Source organism: Nanorana parkeri, unplaced genomic scaffold (assembly GCF_000935625.1).
Source record: "Nanorana parkeri isolate BGI_ZX_2015 unplaced genomic scaffold, ASM93562v1 scaffold399, whole genome shotgun sequence".
Lineage (NCBI taxonomy): Eukaryota > Metazoa > Chordata > Amphibia > Anura > Dicroglossidae > Nanorana > Nanorana parkeri.
Window position 1 is genome coordinate 575,785 of NW_017306667.1, and position 21,488 is coordinate 597,272.

Below are 21,488 nucleotides of genomic sequence, written 5' to 3' on the forward strand. Positions count from 1 at the left end.
TTTTTTTTAAAGTCCCCCCCATACATACACGCATGCAAACAGGCGTCGGGTGCGTATACGTGTGAAAACGACGATTTCGCCCATTACGCCGCACATGTTACATATCGCCGCGAACGTCGGAATGAGAGCAATAATTGTAGGGCTATCAATCACTGATAACACTAAACTGATGAGCGGTAAAAGCTTTTAAAGCTTCACCTATGGTCAATTTTGGGCATAGTAATTTTTTGCGATTTCGCGGGTGCGCGCAATTTTAAAGCATGACATGTTTGGTGTCTATTTACCTGACGTGACCCCACTTTTTAGATTTTACCAAAAATATGGGTAATAAATGGGTGTGGTTACTGGGGGTGTGGCCACTAAAGGGTGTGGCCACTGAGGGGTGTGGTCACTGAGGGGTGTGGTCACTGAGGGGCGCTGTAAAGCTTTCTCGCACAGGGCGCCTAAAGGCCTAAGGCCGGCCCTGGCTCTGTAGGCCTAAAAATTCCTTCTAGGTACACACTAAGTGCATTGGTTGAACCTGTACCTTGATTTGGCATCTAGATTGCATTTTGACAGATGACAGCAAATACCCAGATTTCTACCTGATCAAAGGAAGTAAAATTTTAAGCCCTGCAGTTGGGCTTATCATAAATTCATGTTTTGTTTTTGTTTTTTTCCTGTTAATTTTTTATTTTTTTTAGTCCCCGTTAAATGCTGTGGTATTTCATAACCATACACTGCTGTTATCATCTGAACATGACTGTATGTACAGTATGTATGTATTGTATGTATGTATGTACCTGACATCGTGTGTGCATAGGTACTTTTGAAAAGAGTTTTGTGGGTCGTATGTAGATCCTATGGGGGTGATTTACTAACCTAAACACACGACCGCACCAGGTGCGTGTGATTTTTACACAGCAAAGAGTATTTATCAACCAAAAAGTCTCTTTAAGCATATTTCCACTAATGCCATATATGGAAAAATCATGCACATGATGCATATATAATGCTGCTTCACAGTTTAGACAAAAATGGTTAGCTCATGCATTTACATTCCTGCATTCATCAACGCAAGCAACACAACATAGAGCTAATTTACACAACATCACCTTGCAATTTAGGGCAGGGCTTTGCACAAACCACCCATAGATCATGCTGGGAGGGAACACACTACAGAGGTGTATACATGTTCGTGGTGAGTTTATAAGGTTAGTAAATCAACCCCTATATGTCAGCTCAGAAAACCTGTTCACATTTCAAAACATTCACAAAATACATCAGATCAAAATGGGAAAAAAATCTCCTGAATTAGCTGTGTCTTTGAAGGGAACACGAGTTCGCTGAGCTGGCATAAAGGCTACTTTAGTTAATCATCCCCCTAGTTGAATATTTTCAGTGGTAGTAAATACATTCTCACACAACAGCAAGCACTTTGTGGAAAGTGCATTTCAGAGGCTGGTATTGCTGTGCAGCACTTGATTGTTGTCCATGTCATAGCCATTTGACATAATGAATGAGTTGGACACACCTTCTCCCAGAAAAGCTGCTTGTCTTATCTAGCTGGAGAGCTCATATAGCTGCACCTCTAAGTACAAAAACTACTCAGCAACATTTTGCTGAAGCAGCCAAAGCACAGCTGCTTTATTAAGAAAAGAAGCTGGAAACCTGAAGATAACTTTTTAAGGTCTAAGCCTTGTTTAAGATGATGTCTGGAGTTTTGTCACCTCATTCAATGAGCTGGAACTTCATGGGATATTCAACATCAGTCCACCATACAGCAACTCCTCATGTTTATGGGGGTCTGGGAAGAAGTTTTCTAATAGATAATCTGTTGAGAGATGTGGAACAACCTGCTACAAAGTATGTCCCAATAGGCTACAGCACTTCGTCAGTCCCTCTGTGTCCTGCAGCTGAACAAATTAGCCCATCAGGGGGTACACATCCTACATCTTGGGCTTTTCACCTCGTTAACCCATCAGATGGACTGCCTGCTCATTTTGCACATACCGAGGCCCTCTACCACCCTAATTCAGGTATGTTTCTAATATTTACTAGTTTATATAAATATAGATAGTACATCAACTTTATTTACAAACCCTGAAATCAGTGTTGATAAAAAGGGTTATCCATACTTGGGCATATTTTGTTTTACAATAATATTAATCCAATTACTGTTGAATATGATATACAAATTACGATTGCCAAGCATTTATAATGGCCACAGGATCTATGATTCGGAAATTATTATTTGCTCAGAAAATGCCCAGACTACTGGAGAAAGTCTGCTTTGCAACACCAGGTTTTTGACCTGAGAAGACTTGTTTTTTTGACATTTTACACTGGCCAATTATAGCCAATGTCACTTTAATCAGTCTCATCACTTACAGGAATTGCAAAGTATTATTTCACATAAGCAAGTACCCAAGGTTCACAGGTCACTGTCATATTTCTAGATACATTTGTAGTAACAACAATAATAATTCTACAAAACAGAAGTAGTAGTAGTCACATAGAAAGAAAACTCACAAACTGATTCAAGACTTTTGGATCTGTCAAATCAGTGAAGAATTAAACAGTTTAGAAATCCGCCAATCACAAATTGTATGGTTTCGTACAGGTCTGACAAATATGTACACAATTTTAAAAATTTGCAGTTCACAAATTGGTCAATAACCTGTCTTTTAAACCTATTTGCTCCTCACTAATCACAAATTTGCTTTAATAATAATATTATAAAAACACTAGAGCACCACATCATCTGTAATTGGCAGAGGTCAAAAGATATTACTGTATAATATCTACATAATAGGTAATATATATTATATAGTATGTTGCCTCTGCGACATATTCCTTACAAAAAAATATTTAAGTTAACACTGCTATGTATAGATTTATTTTTTACTCTATACATAATACTATTCAGTACAGTGCTCTAAATTTGGGCACCAGTATGTTTGTTCATAAACTGTAAGTGTCCACATAATTCACACATAATTAAACAATAATATGATTAATTAATGGGACAATGATTTAAGGTTTTTCTGAAACAAGCCAATGCAACATCTGGCATACACCATCTGTTCTGAAATAATAATTGTATTCTTGTAGACATTCTTGTACACATAACACATGATACACAATTTGTGTAATACAGAAATTAATTTAGGTATGTTGTGTATTTGTATTATTTACATTTATTACAGTGCTTCAACAACATCAGCATTTTAAATGACAGTTTATGTATTTGCTATCATCTTGATGTTAAAACTCAAAGGCAATCTGTCACCTTTGAGCAAACATGGAAGAGCAGCAACTTCGTAATTTCACAACATAACATATTTTTGCTGAGGTTGTCAGTGCATAGATTAATATTTAATCGCAGTACTACATTCAGCAGTGTGAAAAGCCTGACTGGTTGCATCTACCAGGCCAATGTCTACAAAGTTTCATTAATTTAAAGTGTATGGAAACCCTAACAATAAACTTCTATTTGCTCCTTTTTGGTCTGCTAAATATCCTCTTAAAAATGTTCTCTTTTATCTGTTTAATACATGCAAAATAAACCTGTTGATCCTGCGCATTGTGCCTATACTGCATTTTAATAATTTAGCATTTTCCCCAGCTTTCTTGTTGGGCTACAGAACACCTCCTCCTATGTTATGGGGAAGAGTAGCTTTTTAACACACATCCTGTCTTAGGAGGACAATTCTGCCCTTCCATAGATAGAGTACAGTGAATGAGGATTGTCACCCTAGGACAAAAAGTGTTCCTGGCAGGATCACCAGGTGAAAAAGCCTGAAAAAGAAAACAACTGTAGCCACCATATCTCAGACATAATAAGCGGAAATATTTTTTGTTTTGTCTTAAATGGAGAATACAAAAACCAACAATTTCCATTGCTGATTATTTGGCAATGGAACCATGTCTTTGTAAAATAAAGTGCTAAAAAGCTGTGGCCTTGCGTTACCTACAGGCACCTGACAGACTAGGTGAAAATGTATAATTTTCTCTAATTAATGAAGAGCGGACTTTCATTAATAACATATTTTCCTTTATGCAAGGTGTTCAATAATTCTCAGCAGCTTGTATATATAATGTACAGTGTGAAGAGGTCCACTTCCATAGGTCCAGTTCAATACATCTTCTATGCAGCTGGTTTCTTTCTGTAAAGTGTCAGAAATGTAGATTAAAGACACCATTACTCATTAATTAACAGTACCTATGTGACTTTCAAAGTAAAATTGATTTCTTCTGCATGTCAGCCTCTTCTACAATAATGACATGATAGAAATACCTAGTGCAACTGCAAGATCATAGATGTAGACATAGTATGAAACACAATGATTTATATCACTATATAAATATAATATGTATACGTTAACAAATAATATTAAGCTAACTTATGAGTATGTATTCAAATATATTTTGAGAAGTGAATTATAAATAACAGTCTCATTTTGCTATATTATTTAAATGTTATGATTCGTTCAATATAAATTTGCAAATAAGGCAAAACCAATTTTCTTTGTAAAGAAAAACTTTTGAATGACTACTTATATCTACGAGGGCTCCAAATGGTTTCCAGTTGTGTACCCCTGCAGCAGCCCAAAGAGAAAGAAAGTCCAGCACTCCCTGTTGGATTTGTAATATATTTTATATCCGGGAAAAGATATAGAAGCAGTTGTAACACCTAAGACTAGGTGAGGGAACAGAGCCAGGAGCTATAGCAGATCTCATCATGGGATCTTGCTTCCCCATTAGTGTCTGGCCAAAGGTAGTTTACTGTACCTTTGTGGCAATGAGTGACAATGTTTGTTAATGCGCTTTCGTGCTGCAACTCACCTTCCCAGTGCACTTGCATTGCATCACACCGCAACTCAGGGTAATACACTACTATGCATTGCATTGTGTTGATAAAAATCTGTGCATTTGTGCTTGAAGCGCTCATTTAGATGACAGAATGTGCATTAATGTGTGTGTGTGCTAAAAGCAACACATAAATACAAATGGGGCCTGAACTCAAAATGTAAGATTTGCTATGCTACATCTAGAAGTGTTAATTGTACCTAAGTAGTTTCCCCTAAAAATGTACTGTTTGTCTGCAATCCTTCTAAAAAATAACAGTGCACTTCCTGTTATGTGATGGTGCCTAGGCACTTCTGCGCATACAGCCTTGAGCTCTATATCACCAGTTTGAGATCTAAGACACTGCTGCTCTGACTGCTAGTATCATGGGATTTGGAGAGAGATTTAGTGATGTCATTACGGTGCTGCTCACTGCTCTCCTTTTTGGAGTCTGTTACATGACGAAGCAAAGCCCTGCCTCCAGCAAAATGACCACCTCCACACTCAAACACAGTGCAGAACAAGACATGGCTAGTCAGTAATGGGGTAGAGAGCTGCTGCAGGAAGACCACAGGCAATACTGGTGATTAGTCATTTGCCCTTCTGATTTATTTGGGCACAGCTTTCAGAGTTCTGTTATTCTTTAAAGTTAATTTACACTGTGACTGAAAGAGGGCACTTGGCAAGGATTTCTGGCTCAGGTCCCACATCCATTATAGTCAGACAGAGCATATATTTTAAAGTGACATTAAACTCAGGAGTTAAATCTTAAAAATGCATCCAAGTACCCTAACTATTAAAAAAATGTATCTTATTTGTGTATTACTCAGCTGTAGATCCTCAAATCATTTCTGAATTGGTGCTGACACTGTCCTTCCTTGTGGAGGGTGGATACTTTTGTTCCCCATGGTCCTTGTGTGTGTTGTAAAGTAGCCACCGCTCCAAACTCACTCCTGTGATGGACTACAAACTCACGTTTAGTTTACTAATTTGTTTTGAGATGACAGGAGTGATCTTGGAGACCCCTGATGACTCCATAAAGAGGACCTGTCATATATCTTTGCTATCATATAGGAGGGTTTTCTTATCCCCCTATGTGATAGCAATAAAGTTAAGTGAGAAAAAAAATGAAAGTTGCAAAAAAAATGAAAGTTGCAAATTTTTTTTAAAGTTACACATGAAAAAGAATAAAAAAAACATTAAAAAAATTCCCCACGCATACAAACATGCGTCGGGTGCGCATACGTGTGAAAACAACGATTGCGCCCATTAAGCCACACATGTTACATATCGCTGCGAACGGCGCAGTGAGAGTAATAAGTCTAGGGCCATCAATCACTGATAACACTAAACTGATGAGCGGTAAAAGCTTTTAAAGCATCGCATATGGTCAATTTTGGGTATGGTAGTTTTTTGCGATTTTGCGAGTGCACGCAATTTTAAAGCTTGACATGTTTAATGTCTAATTACCCGACGTGACCCGATCTTTTATATTTTACAAAAAAATTGGGTAATAATAATTGTTTCCTAACATAATGAAGAACAAACTTAAAAAAAAATTTCAGTAATTTCCCCATAATATAGTAAAAATAAAAGCCGCAGTGGTGATTAAATACCACCAAAAGAAAGCTCTATCTGTCCCCAATCTTTTTTATAAAATTTGTTTCAGTACAGTGTTGCATGACGGAATAAATGTCAGTCAAAGTACTGCAGCGCTAAATACTGAAAAATGGCTTGGCCAGGCAGGGGGTGTAAACACCTGGTCAGCAAGTGGTTAATGAACTTTTTGGCCAGATTGTGAGGCTCATCTATTGTCTATGGATCGCTAACAGACACTGATGACTAAAGCTTATCTGGGGGAGGAGTGATCATACATGTTGGATAACCTATTATTTTCTTCCTAGAAAGCTGGCACCATAAGTGTTTACAGCACACCTAGCCCACCCCACAATACCACTGTTTGCATATGGTAGCCTTTAACTACCATTAAAAATTACACAATATACAGAATTTTTAGTAGAGGTGTTTTAGTCTTGCAAGGGTCATTGTTTTTTGCCAAATCCTGGCCATAGACACATTTCATTTCAGATCTTATCTGCAAGATCAATAAAATTTAATGACTTTTAATGTGAATGCCTACCATCATTATATTATAACATTTGCACGCAGAATACTTTATCAAGTAAAAATAAATATAATAAAAAGAGAATTAATAAATACTTTTCAGGGTAATTTACTAAGTAAAGAACCTTTATACACTTTAAATATCCAATCATGTGCAGTAGAACTTTTACTGCACACAGTTGAATATGGGCACATTTCTCTTTAAATGACTTCTGTAACGTTCATATATGCTGATATTCAGGTCTTATTCACTATATACCCTTCATTTGACTATGGTGGGATTTAATGACATTCAAGACCATAGGCATGATTGCAAGAAATAGATGTCTTTTATTAAGCTCTTGCCAAATAATCTATATTGTACTGAAAGTTTCTATTGTTCTAAAATATTTTACTGGTGAAATAAAAATTAATTACCATGTCCTGTTTCTACACTTTTTGCAGGTGTTTCGAAATACTTTTTTATGCAGTCCCTGCCCTTCTACCCGGCATGCTGTGGTGGGTCCTGTCAGCATCCTGCCTCCCCCACTGCTTTTTCAAGTAAGTCTTTATGCTTCATCAGTAATGCTTCAGTTATTTTGTAAACCAGAGCAGCAGGATTTAATGGGTCCAAGAAAGCTAATTGGTGATGCAATGGAAAGGGCCTAATTCCTAAGAAAAATCACAGCAGTCTCATTCAGTGTCTCTTCCGAAGATTTATGCTATATGAGCGCTGAGAACAATTGAAAATACTCCAAATGGAAATGAACCAAAGAAGAAGTTAAGCGCTTCCTTGCTCCAAAGAAATAAGGAACTCTCTTATTCACAATGAACACAGTTCTTAAAAGGCAAGGATGTATATAATAATAGTTAACAGTTAAATAAAAAAATCGTAAAAAACAAAATAAAAATTACTGTATACATAAAATTTTTATTGATACTTTGAAACAGATATTTATTTATAACTTAAAATCTATATAAATGAATAACAAGAAATGCAGTCTTCCCAGCACACACGTGAAGGCAGGAGTATAAAATAATCTTTATAAATTTTGTTTATTACTGAATTTATACTTATACAGGCTCTTGAAGTATTATCTGTGCCCTTTGGGAAATGTTAAGATATTACATACCGTGTGTAAACAGAAGACCACTGATGAACAGCCTATAAAAATAGCCTAACATTAAAATGCCTCATTTTAAGCAAAATTGTATAATGGATAAAATAATAGTTCAAACACCCATACAGGTATAATACAATAGATCTAGGATAAGATAAATATTGTTTATAGTGTTTAGCATTTTGTAGTCCTAACTTACTATATCATATCAAACATTACTTATAAACTCAAGTTGATTATTGTACTGTAGTATTAATCACAATTCTTTAAGTTATTGTACAACGTGTGCAGACAATATATTTTAATATTGCAGGCATTACTATATTTTGAAAGATAGTTAAAGTGAATGATTCGTGGCAACTGATGCTGTAAACGGTACTAGTTTAATGACCTGCAGGCTTACGGTCATCTCTCAAGGGGCTGACACTTTCCCACAGAGCCTCTCACTAGGCCTGGGTTGCATTAGAATGGATGACAGGACCGTGACCAATCGGCACTTTCTCTTTACTCATCCACACGCGACTTAACCACAATTTTTCACTGTGCAGATGAACTTTAGGAACCATTTTATGCTGAAAAGGCCTTACCAAGGGTCATTTGCCCTTTTGTACTTCCATAAAGCAGAGATCTATATGCAATCTTTTATCCTGTGTCACATTCCAATGGAAACTCTGAACACCATTTAAATACTTGACTGAAAAATAAAGCAGTGAATGAAAATGACTTTTATAGACTCCTTTAAGCTCATCTTCCCCTATAAGGTCTCCTACCTGAAAAGGAATTAGAAGCGTGAGATGTGAATATAGAGAAACTGGCTGAATACATAGGTCCCATTATCAAGTGCCAGGACTGTTTATTAACCCAGAGCAATGCACATTTCTCAGTGTCCTATTAATTGTCCATTTAACAAGGAGGTATTGAAGGACCATGCAAAAATGAAAACCATGACTAAACCTTTTCCTCACCCCTTCAAGGTGGTCTTCTACAAAGTCAAATCAATATTGTTGTTTAAATAATAGAGGCATTTATTACTACAACTGTAGAGTGATCAGTAAATGTTGTCAGAGATTGTGGTACTGGTTTTTCAATGACTGATATATCCACTAAAATAAAATTATTTTCTTTTAAATAATTATTTATTTTCTTTGTAAACAACTTTTCCATATTTTGCTGACACTTTTCCATCAAAGTCTTCCATTTATACATTATTAGAGTTTCCTTAAACTACAAATACCTACAAGTCAAACACCTACAGAGGCTACCGCAGATCTCAGCACCTTCTGAAAATGCTAGTTGCCTGCCTATCATACCTATTGGCCTATCAGACCAACCACAACCAATGATAAATGCTACTATAAGTTAAATTGGGTTGCAGAGTTCTGTATGATCCTCACCCGTTTTCTAATTTCAGTGCTGGGACAAGGCAACATCTCAGTTATTTTCAGAAGCTCAATTGTATCCCAAGATAAACATATTCATGGATACTTGTAGAAATTTGTTAATAGAGGCTGTAGAAGTCACAATAAAAAACATTGGCATACCAAGGGAAGGATTCTCCATTTTACTGGTGCTTAAAGTGACATTAAACCCTCAGATTTTTTAACATAAAACAATACTGTAATGTGTGCCTTACTGTAATCCATGGTTGTTTCCCTTCTCTTTGCTGCTCTTCCTTTTAAATCTGTATCTGTTCTCATGCTGGGCAGAACTTCTGTTTTGCAGCAGACTGCCTTGTCTCAGGAATGGATATATGGTGCCTGTGTATAGGTTTGTATAGGTTTGTAACCCTGAGCCAGCACTACAGGAAGAGGCCCTGAGCTGCAAAGGGAAGTTCTCCCCAAGCATGAGAAGACATGAGGATTTAAAAGGAAGAGCAGCAAAGAGAAGGGAAGCTACCATGGATTACAGTAAGGCACACATTACAGTATTGGTTTATGTTAAAAAATCTGATGGTTTTATGTCACTTTAATGGAAAGATTGCCCCATTTTTATGGGTGGTCAGTAGGAAGAATGCCACCCTAACTGACAGCTAAAAAGATAATTATGTCAGTGGTTACCTATCTGAGAGATGGGAGGAGAGGCTCCACTAGTGTCACACCTCCACGCTTCCAAGTTGTTACATTTTTTACATGGTTTGTATAGAGGAAATGAATCAAGTTTAGTAAATAGTTAAAGTTTTTACCTTATCAAGCATGCCTTATTCTTCTTATGAAAATTTACTAATCAAATTTTTTCCTTTGAAAGGAAATGAAAGCGAACTTTCTCTGTTACCAAACGATTCCAACACCAAGGTGAGACGTGTGATTTTGAGGCGGGCAGTTTTTTCAGATGATCAGAGGAAAGCACTTGAAAAGATGTTCCAAAAGCAAAAGTACATCAGCAAAACTGACCGAAAGAAGCTCGCTGTCAATCTTGCTCTGAAAGAGTCACAGGTATGTTGCAATATGCTATATCAGTTATTTCAGTACATATATATATAATAATCCACAATTTTGCCTATTACCCCCGCCCACAGACAGGTTGGTCAGTGAGCTTATTATGTTAGGGGTGCATTTGTAGCCAATGCAGTGCATCTCCAGAGAGATCCCATAAGGATGAAGGTTTGAGCTGACTCTAGTGCCCTCTGACTGTATCTATCTTCAAATTCTATTTTTATACATAACCTGTAAAGTATAGTAAATGGTGAATAATAATGTTGCCAGCCAAGAGAGCACATTTTTGAAAAAAACATCGGGTGATTTAATTTGGTTGCATTCAATCTGTGAACATTAGTGGGGAAGTAAGCTGCAAAATATTGTATTTTTTCCATTTGTTTGCTCATTTTCTCTATTAATAAAAGCAATTTTTTCATATTTTTTGACAAAGAAAGCCTTTTTTTTGTCATCTTTCATATGCATATCTTACAGAAAAAACCCAGTTAATTAATAATGATGCATTCCTTAAAAATACAGGTTTTTCTGATCATATACTTATAGCTCAATTTATTTGAACAGGTTAAAATCTGGTTCCAGAACAGAAGAATGAAATGGAGAAATTCCAAAGAAAAAGAAGTTCTTTCAAATCGATGTGCAAATGATGGACATTTGGAACAGAAAGCTCAGGCCAACCGTGTCTGTTCAAGTGACAGTGATTCCTCTGAAGTGCCACACAACAACAGGAATAAGGATAAAATATCAAGAAAGGCAGTACAATTAGTAGAACAGCTCAAACTTGATTGCACAGAGAAATCTCTTAGAGACTTAAAGTGTCATCAAGGCAAACTACACTTGCAGGACTTGAAGGATTTTTGATGGAACGATGTATATATACTGAAGCTTACTTTATCCTCAAAAATACAACACAATTTCAATGTCAAGAGCAGTGGTACTTTTAGAGGTTTTTAAACCAGTACATTAACAGTACAATTCCAAATAAAGTTTTAAACTGCTCATAGGGAAAAGTGCATACCTGTCCAGGGCTTCTCTTGTAATCCAGGCATTGCTATAGTATATCGGGCCATTCCATTTCTATAAAATAATCTTGTTACTGGTAATGTGGTGTTCTGAGAATAGCATGGGTTAAGATATCTTAAACTTCATGCCCAATGTCAATCATAATGAGCTCTTTACAATCTCTCAAACACATATAGAATACTGTATATAGAATGATGTGACCTGAGGAAACAGATTCATTTAGAAGCCCATACGGGATCTTTCTGGAATCTTGTTATACTCATTGACATACAAATTAGATTCAAAGGATATTCTGATTTAAGCACACTTATAAAAATTTTTTTTAGATAGGGACACAATTTACTGATTAGCTTTTGTCTGTTCCTGTAGCTGCTCTTTAAAGAAGAACTCCAAACAAAAACCATATACTCACAAAAATCCTAATATTATGCCCTGCAAAAATGTTGGTCCTTACTGCTATAGCTGGAGACATCCCCAGTTTAATTCCTTTCCATCCCTGAAATCATGAAAGTGGTACTTACACATGGATGGATGGCAAACAAAAACGTTGCTGATGATGGTCAGCCTTACATAGCCACTTCTTCTGCTCTAACCTGGTAACTGAATAGTGAAGAAGCAGCAGCACATGAATAGGGTCATCAGACCTCTCCCCTCCTGAATGCATGTTCAGTGTGTTTAATATTTTTGCCCATCATGCCCATGAGTAATGACCTTTCCTATCCTACTGTGAATCCTGCTGTACAGATTAATGAAGTCAGGTAAAATAAAGATAGAGTTCTGTATTTATACTAGTTTTTTTTAAATATTTGTAATAATTTTTAAATGACTACCTAACTGGATAAAATAATGTTTTGTAATATTGGCTAGACGTTCTACTTTAATCTGATTACTTCAAGAGCCTAAGTGCACAAATAACATTCCATCACTGGACAAATAGAAAATTGCCTTATTAATAATATTACAGTATGTTCATAATACCAAGCCTAAACTGCACATGGACCAAGACCATGCACATACATTACATATACAGTATCTTTACATTTCACAGTGGAAGCACTGCAATACAGCTCCTTTCCCTTGTTTTCTATGGCAGCTAGGGCTTGGAAGCATTCCAAATTGCGAGCCTTTTAATGTAAATAAAGAGCAGGCTTAGTTAGGCAACTGTCGGGTCAGTTAGAGAAGTCAGGGATGGCTTGTTTTAAACAACATTGGTAAAGAAATAATATTTTATAGTCAGAATACACTATCACACTAACTTCTACTGTAAACCTTCTCAATGTATATTTTACCTACTTGCCTTATCTATGTGTGACTTTTCTTCAACAAAAGCAAATTAATGTATCTACTGGGATCTGTTATAGCGAGGCTCGATACTGAATAACATGGTTTAAAAATGTATGGTTGTATATGTATAGGATAAATATATCAAAAGGCACAGCAGAAAAAGTCAAAATAAATGTATATGTATATTGCAGTGCAGTGATCGTATATCAGGGTTTTATGTGGCTAGATTTAAATTGAATGTACACACCAGGCAACATTTTAATGTGAGCCTTACAATGCATGCATGGGCAGAGCTTTTCTTTTTCACAGATATAACTGTAGTATACCAGATCATCCTTCTGCTTCTTGAACACTATCTTGTTGCTAGTAAACCAATGTTCTGGGAACACCAGTTCCAGGGAATAAGAATGTTCAAGCCAGGTGCTCTCAATCCCACCCACTGTAGTGCTCTTACTGTGACAAGAGGACACTTCCTACGCAGAAGAGCATTAGAGATTTTTGTTATGTAGCACCCCTGTCACAACAGGAGTCTCTATCTGAATGTAATTGTTGTCAGATTGTATTCAATCTGATACTGATCTAATAGTCTATGTTCATTTGGTTTCCCCTAAGCAATCTGTTATCATTTGCATCTGCCTGCTGCTGGGTGCAACCTTGCCACAGAGCAAAATAACAAATAGAGTGTTATGAATATCTATGTCTCCCTAGCCAATCAGGGCAGGACCGTGTCAGGGGGGAGGCTGCTGAAGACTGTCTGATCTGGCTTTGCCTGAAGCTTAGGGAGCTAAGCCATGTGCTCACACTGAGGACTGAGCCTGGGGCCTAGTGACAGAAACTGAGGATGAAGATGACAGAGAACAACTTCACCAGGTGTGGGGAGCATGAGTCTCTGCTGCAAGTCTCTGCTGCAACTTGAAAGTCTGTTCTAGAATGGACAAGCGGCTTTTGATGCAAGTACTCTGTTTTACAATTCATTGGAGTCTTCACTGTCCTGAGCCTTAACCCTCTTTTCCAGTTCTATAATAAAATTCTCCAGCATCATATCTTCAGTCTGGATCTCCGTTTTCTTGGTCACTACAGAATATGTTTAGTACATGTACCTTGCTCTTTTTAAGTTATACACTAAGGGGTCTATTCACAAAGCTGCCGAGGGCAGCCGAGTGAATGACCGATCAGAAGTGAAGTGAGCCGAACACCGTTCGGCTATACATTCCTGCCAGGTGAAAAGCATGACCTATTTAGATACTTGTTATTCTGCTCTGGAGCACAGCTCTGAACAGCTCTGGTCAAAGGTTATAATTAATTCTAATAAACGGAGCAGGTTAGAGGGACACTCTGGCTCAGTGGCGGATCTAAGGAACAAAGGGCCCTGGTGCAAGATTTTTTTTTGGCCCCCCCCCCCAAAAAAAACCCAAACACAGCGCTCTCCTCCCGCAGCGCTCGGCCGGTTCTCACTTTCTATCCTTCCCGCTGAGAAACAGAGCAGCGCCCAGCGGGGAGGAAAGAAAGCAATGATGCGTTGCTGTATACAGAGCTATCCAGCGGCCGGCAACTGTGCTGGGCCCCCCCAAAGGCTGAGGCCCCTGTGCCCCGGTAGTTCCGCCACTGCTCTGGCTCCCTTTTATGCTATGCTCCAGGATTCCATGGGCAGATGTAGCTTAGGCAGTCTGTTATCATACATTTACACCTACCATCAGAATGATTTTTTTCTTTCACTTTGAAATGATAAAACCTGTCAGCAATGCCCTTGATGGACAGCCATTATAAAGCTTTGTCCTTCATTACTGATTAGAGCCACTGAGCATCTTCAAGCTTATCAGAACTAAAATGTGCTCTGCTTTTTCCAACATAATACAGTATATTTGTATAGAATTTGCCAAATTTGATTTTTTAATGTGAGCATGGGATCACAAATACATTTTCGAAATCACATTTGTAGCAAAATCCATCTTACACTAGACACAAGTAGTGCTTAGATCATGTATATGTAATCTGACTTCCAGATTTTTAATTTGGGTAACATGGTACTGATGTGGTTAGCACTCATATCCTTGCAAGTTCCATATATTGCTTTTAATAAGCCTGAAGAAAGTAACAACATGTTGTGTTTGTATGTTTTCCCCCACACAATTCAACAACATACTGGTGGTTTAATTGGCTTATTCCCAAAACTGACCCCAGTGTGTGTAAGCTCCTTCAGAGGAAGGTACTTATGTTGATAGTTATTCCCAAAACTGATCCCAATGTGTGCTACTGTGGTAGCATGGTTGTAAGCTCCATCAGAGGTAGGTACTCATGTTGATGGTTATTTCAAAACTGATCCCATTGTGTATTACTATGGTAGCATAGTTGTAAGCTCCTTTAGATGTAGGTACTCGTGTTGATGGTTATTTAAAAACTGATCTCAATGTATGTAACTGTGGTAGCATGGCTGTAAGCTCCTTCAGAGGTAGGTACTCATGTTGATGGTTATTCCCAAAACTGATCCCAGTGTGTTACTATGGTATCGTGGTTCTAAGCTCCTTCAGAGGTAGGTACTCATGTTGAGTTATTCACAAAATTGAACCCAATGTGTGTAACTGTGGTAGTGTTGTAAACTCCTTCGGAAGCAGATGTTTATTCCAAAACTGATCCCAGTGTGTGTCATTGTGGAAGTGTGGTTGCAAGCTCCTCCAGTGGTAGGTACTCATGTTGATGGTTTTCTGTAAAGTGCTGCAGAAAAAGTGACACTCCTCTCCAATGGTGTCACAGACAAAACTAAATTTTTACTAGAGTGTGGAAGGGTCAGAACGTCTTTAAATGATTTATTGCTGTGTGTATCCTATCCCTATGTTGCGCTCACCTCCCTCGCTTTGTACAGGTGTCACAGGGACAGCAAGCATGTAAGGGGATATGTTTGCAGTGAGGGTCACAGAGAGAAACAAGAACCTGACAAACATTTTTTACTTTTACTCTATTAATCAAATGTTTGGCTGAAGCTGTTTTTTATAAGCAGTAAAAATTGACTCAACTGGGATTTCTGTTCTGATATAAGGGTAACCATAGGCAAGAAATGACAGTTGTCCATTGTGGACAATTTCAGTCATAATGAGTAATGAACGAATGTCTTTAAGCGACGTTTGTGATCAGCTGTGATCACTCAATATATATATAACACAGTTTAAACAACGTTATGTCAGCAAGAATAAAAGCAATACATGTATTTTCAGCATGTAAAATTTGAAATCCTCCATGATCATGGACAAATAAGAAAAAATATCTTTATGCACACAGCCACTATGCCCCAATACCCCACTTTCACTGTCACTTGCCTGTTCCAGCCTTTGATGTCTAATCCATTATTTCCTTTCCAAAAGCAATACCTCTGTGTGTCACCTTGAATCTTCTCACAGGCGATTTCCCTACTACTTTTAAGCAGTGTAATATTTTTCCACAGAATGAAGATGTTCCAGAAAACTAAAATCCAAAGCATTTGAGGGCCCGTTCACATAATCCTCATTGGACCAACATTATCCAACTCAGCTCAAAGCATGTGCAAGGCACTTTGCCTTGTTTCCTATTGTTTCACTTCACACATAAAAATAAATAAAAAGGTAAACAGTGCAATGCATTGCAACAGCGCATTGCACCACACTTTCACATCGCACTACAACATTATACACAACTGCCTGCTGATGTGAATTGGCAATATACCTCAGCAACATATCTTCAAGTTGTGTTTAGTGTGGCTGTTATTACATACTAAGAACATTTATAACTGAAAAAGTCTTAATATGTGGCCATAAGATGAGAGCCCTCCTTACCATTTTGTTTTATTGTATTGTAATGTCTTCCTTATATTGTAAAGCGCTGCACAAACTTTTGACTTAAGACAAACTTATATAAATCCTGAATAATAATAATAGTAATAATAATAATAATAATAATAACAATAATAATAATAATATCATACGTTTTTACTGTGAGTGGTTATGTCCTTCCCTAGACAACCAAATATATCTACCACTAGATGTCACTGCTGCTTTATTTTCAGTATCTTCTTAAAGCTTCAACACATGACTTCTGTATAAATCATACCTAAGATATTTTAAAGCATTTCTGCTATCAAAATAGGACTATTAACATTTGATTTAACAGGTTTCATGTAGATTTGGAAGTTAAGCAGCAATAATGTACTTCATCTAATAAAATCCATCTTTTGTTATCAGAAAGATTAAATAGGAAAATTCAATTATGTAATGCAGTATGAGTGATAAATTAAAATATGGGACGATGGACAGGATAGCTGTTTTACAATTCATTAAGGAAATATAAATAGCCTTTTCACAGACAGACTACTGAATGGTTATGAGGTGCATAAAGATACCAGAAGTTTGCTTTAGCAAACAAAACATAATGGGTTAATTTATCAAACCTGGAGCAGAAGAATCCAGAGCAGTTTCCAATGGCAACCAACCAGCTTCTCCCTTCAATTTGTTATGGTTTGAAAAAGAAAGGTGGATGTTGATTGGTTGCCATGGCCAACTTCCCCTTAATTTAGTCCAGCAATAGGATCTGACTACTGGAGCCTATAAACAAACTAAGCAGGTGGAGGGTGTTTTATCAAGCTGTCGTATAGTACTGATATATTATAGTGCAACAATTAATCACATAACTAAAGTAGAACTGAGGCTAACACTTTTTTTTTAGTTTTGGATAGCACAAGAGAGGGTTATAATATCGCTCTTTTTTGCCATTAGGAAGTTTTCACTGCACATCCTATGTGGTAGTTATATCAGGAAGTGAGAGGAAAATCCCTCAAAAGTGAGGGAAATCCCTGGTGGTCAGCAACAGGATGTAATAGGAAATCTATACAAAGTGAGTGGAAATCCAACTTTGACAGTTGTCACTGAAACAGGTGCTCCTCTAATGAGATTTTTCCTTCATGCTTTGTTCCAGTGACAACACTAACGTTTTAAATTGACCTCACTTTCTAATGACAATTGCCACCAGGACAAAACGTTATTGTGAATCTCCAAGAACTATAAAACTATGACAAAGGTTCTAACCCTTCCCTGGTCTATCAAGGTTTACAAAAGAAGGTTTGTCTCGAGTTCCTCATTAAAGGAGAACTATGAGGTGAGTGCTTTTCACTCACCTCATAGTTCTAGCGACCTGTGACAATGAGACAGTCACAGGTCGGCTCAGTAGATCGAGAAGTGAGCGAACACATACCGGCGTTCGCTCACCTCTCGATCCTGTCACAGCTCTCTGCCGTGACAGGGTAGGGGCTGGATTCCCCCCTCCCCGCTCCGATCCGCCAGCGCTGACTGGCGGAACAGACGGGGGAGGGGGCGGGTACAGCTGCCTCTGCCTCTAGATAGGCAGAGCCAGCTGTCACTCACGCAGCTGGGCGGATCCAGACATAATTGTCGGGATCCGCTTCAGCTGCGGCGTCTCAGTATACTGCGAGCAATAGCTCGCAGTATACTGAGCTTAGGGTGACGGGAGGACACTAGTTTGTGTCCTCCCGTTACTCTAAGGAGAATTATGGGGAAAAGCCTTAACCCCATAGTTCTCCTTTAAGTATTTTTATCCTCCAGGACATTTAAAACTGCTTATAACTGTCCATAGACAATTCAGGGTAGCTGGACATGATACAATTGATAAAAGTATTTTTTATCTTAATGTTGCTGACATGTACATGCACTCTTGAAATAGTTGATTTAGCATATGTATGCCTACGAAGGAGTGTTAAGGTAGAGCAGAAGATGTAGCAAGGCAAGGGTAGCACAGAGTACTAAAAAACGAAAAACACAGATGATTGGATGATTGCTATTTACCCTGAGTTCTGTCAGCCAGGAGGGCTAGGAGTGTCTGATGCTTACCGATAACAGTCATAGACATGAGCTTGGAACCCATGAAACTTTGTCTTGTCCAGTCTCATGATTTAGCCTTGTAGCTGCGCTTTCAACAGAAGCATCTGAAAGCTATTTCCAGAGACAGGACAGTAAAACAGTTAGGTTATCGAAGCAATTTGTGGAGTTTCCTTATAAGCTGGGCACAAATTTAAGGAACAAGATCAAGATCAACTACAATCAGAGAAAATAATCGCTTCGCTGCAGGATTACTGGACCTAAAATGGACCTTTACCCCCTTTGACTAAAAATCACATCAGCATACATCTCTGCATGCTGATATGAAATCATCTTACATTCAGTAGCTAAACAAACATTTTTATTTTACTTACAATTTGTTTTTCCCACTTCCTGGTCCACTTTGACACAAATTATGTTATCGCACCCAAGCTTTGCATTCTGGGAAGGGTACATCAGCAGAGCATTGCTGGGAAATCTCATCTGTAATCTCACGAGATCTCAAGGAAAGGCATTTTCCTTCCCTGAGATGATGTTCATGGTCACATATTCTAGTCACATGTGCCAGAGTTCCAGGAACTAAAGGGAGATCTAGTAATCTAGTAATCCCTTAGTTAAAGTGGCCACTGTCAGAAGACTGGGGAAGAAAAGAGAAATAAGGTTTGCAAAGAACAAAAAAGCCAGCAATTATCTAGAAGTATCTTTTTTTTTTGATTGTCATTACTAAACATTTCTAAAGGTGCCTTTCTTGTTATTTTGAAGATGTGGGTAAAGTTACTCTTTAAATGGTAGGGCAAGAAGATGGGGGACTGAAGAGCATTTAGTGACCGTGCAGGTACATTTTCAAACTGAGTGGAACAAACTGAGGAAGTTTGGGCAATACAGGCAATTAACCTAAGCAGCGTTTCACTGCTCTTAGAATGTCCAACTGAGCATAGACTAGAACACGTTTACCTGGCTTGGTAACCATTTGGCATTCCCCAGGTAAACATGACTTTTTTTCTAGGCATAGTGAAATCTGGGCCTGCACATCAACAGCTGCTAGTGTCAGTAGTGGCATTGATGAGGTTCAGTGTTATTTGTACATGGTGAAACTCCATCTATTATCTTCATGGGTGAATCAAAGAAGTTTAATTGAACATTTCTGAAAATTACATTTTAGAAATATGCCTACCAGCACCATTAAAAAAACGTTCTTAACTTTTTGTGTACTGTAGTAATGTTTGTAAGGGCAGAGTGAGAATGATTGCTGTAAGGTATGAACCTACTCTATAAAATCTGGTGGGACGTTATCATTGGCACTGACAAGGAGAAGTGAAAGAATGGCCTGGATAGTTGGTGAGGGAAATTCTGGCCCTAGCCTTTATTTTGAGGGATGCACATCTAATGTAATGCATAAATGATAAGTAAAAAAAGAATATTGAAACAGAATACTGAATTATTTACAAAACTCGCTGACCCATAACTGAGAGTCACAGAAACGTAAGTAGTGAATCTTAATTCCTGCTCCCATTTCTGCAACTGCAGCAAAATCAGCTGTTTGTTAAGAGTGTTCTAAGCAATAGGTTTCCCAAGGTTGGCCTCATTATTAAGCTCAGACAGCCTGAGGCTGTACCTCAGGGATTGTTCCATTCCAAACATAAGAGGCCTAGTATCTGGAAATTGGGTTGCAGTGCTTTGGTTCACTGGCCCTCATGTTTATTTAAGCTTTAAATGTGGGTGCCATACTCGGGATAAGCAGAATTTTTAGTGTTTCAACATTTCAGTTATAAGCTACTGTTCACTTGTTTATACATCTGCAAACCTTTTTTTCACAGCAGTCAATTAAATCTTATTTAGACACATTCTATTTTAGAAATGTGTTTATCTGGGGCTAAACAGAAAATGACATGAGAAATATGTCACAAAACTGCAACTAGATTTCTACAGAAACATAGGTAACATGGAAACATTTTGTTTGATTAATTGAAAGTTGAAGTTTGTGATTTTTTTTGTGTTATGCAGCTCAAGGGACATAACTTACCAGCAATGGGGTTTGTTGCATGAACAGGTGGCTGCTGTTGGATATACCCTACAGTGCTGGTCTTCTGATGCTGAGGGGGTTACCAGCAGCTGCTGCCAGTGTGAAAGAGTCTGTAAAAGTTGTGCGGCTTGCCTGTTCCTTCCTTCTCCATTCATAGAAGTTGTACTATTATTTCCCACAATGCAAAGCAACCTGGAGGACAGGTGGATGAATGACAGGATCTGACTCCTCCAATCACAGATCTCTTTGCATTTGCTTTTTTTTTGGTACTCGTCCTTCATCTGTCTGCTCACTGCCTACTCTTTCTGCCTTAAAGGAGAACTATGAGGTGAGTGCTTTTCACTCACCTCATAGTTCTAGCCGACCTGTGACAATGAGACTGTCACAGGTCGGCTCAGTAGATCGGTAGGTGAGCGAACATATACCAGGTTTGCTAGCCTCTCGATCCTGTCACGGCTCTCTGCCGTGACAGGGTAGGGGCTGGATTCCCCTCTCCCCGCTCTGATCTGCCAGCGCTGACTGGCGGAACGGACGGGGGAGGGGGCGGATACAGCTGGCTCTGCCTCTAGATAGGCAGAGCCAATTGTCACTCACGCACCTGGGCGGATCCCGTCATCTACGTCGGGATCCGCTCCGGCGTCTCAGTATACCACGAGCTGTAGCTCATGGTATACTGAGCTTAGGGTAACGGGAGGACGCTAGTTTGTGTCCTCCCGTTACCCTAAGGAGAACTATGGGGAAAAACACTGACCCCATAGTTCTCCTTTAAATGTCTGAACAACGCCTGTAATAACCTATGCTTCTCTTCAGTTTCATGCCA

The 21,488-nt window shown here is 38.2% G+C and overlaps 1 protein-coding gene across 1 annotated transcript; it reads left to right on the plus strand.

Annotated features, from left to right (window-relative positions):
* Positions 1-1,433: 1,433 nt before the first annotated feature.
* Positions 1,434-11,400, plus strand: DBX2 (developing brain homeobox 2). The gene is made up of 4 exons (XM_018559484.1): positions 1,434-2,018; positions 7,399-7,494; positions 10,299-10,486; positions 11,048-11,400. Exons 1-4 carry the CDS (start codon positions 1,688-1,690, stop codon positions 11,342-11,344), a joined length of 912 nt encoding a protein of 303 aa, XP_018414986.1. The 5' UTR covers positions 1,434-1,687; the 3' UTR covers positions 11,345-11,400.
* The last annotated feature ends 10,088 nt before the right edge of the window (positions 11,401-21,488 follow it).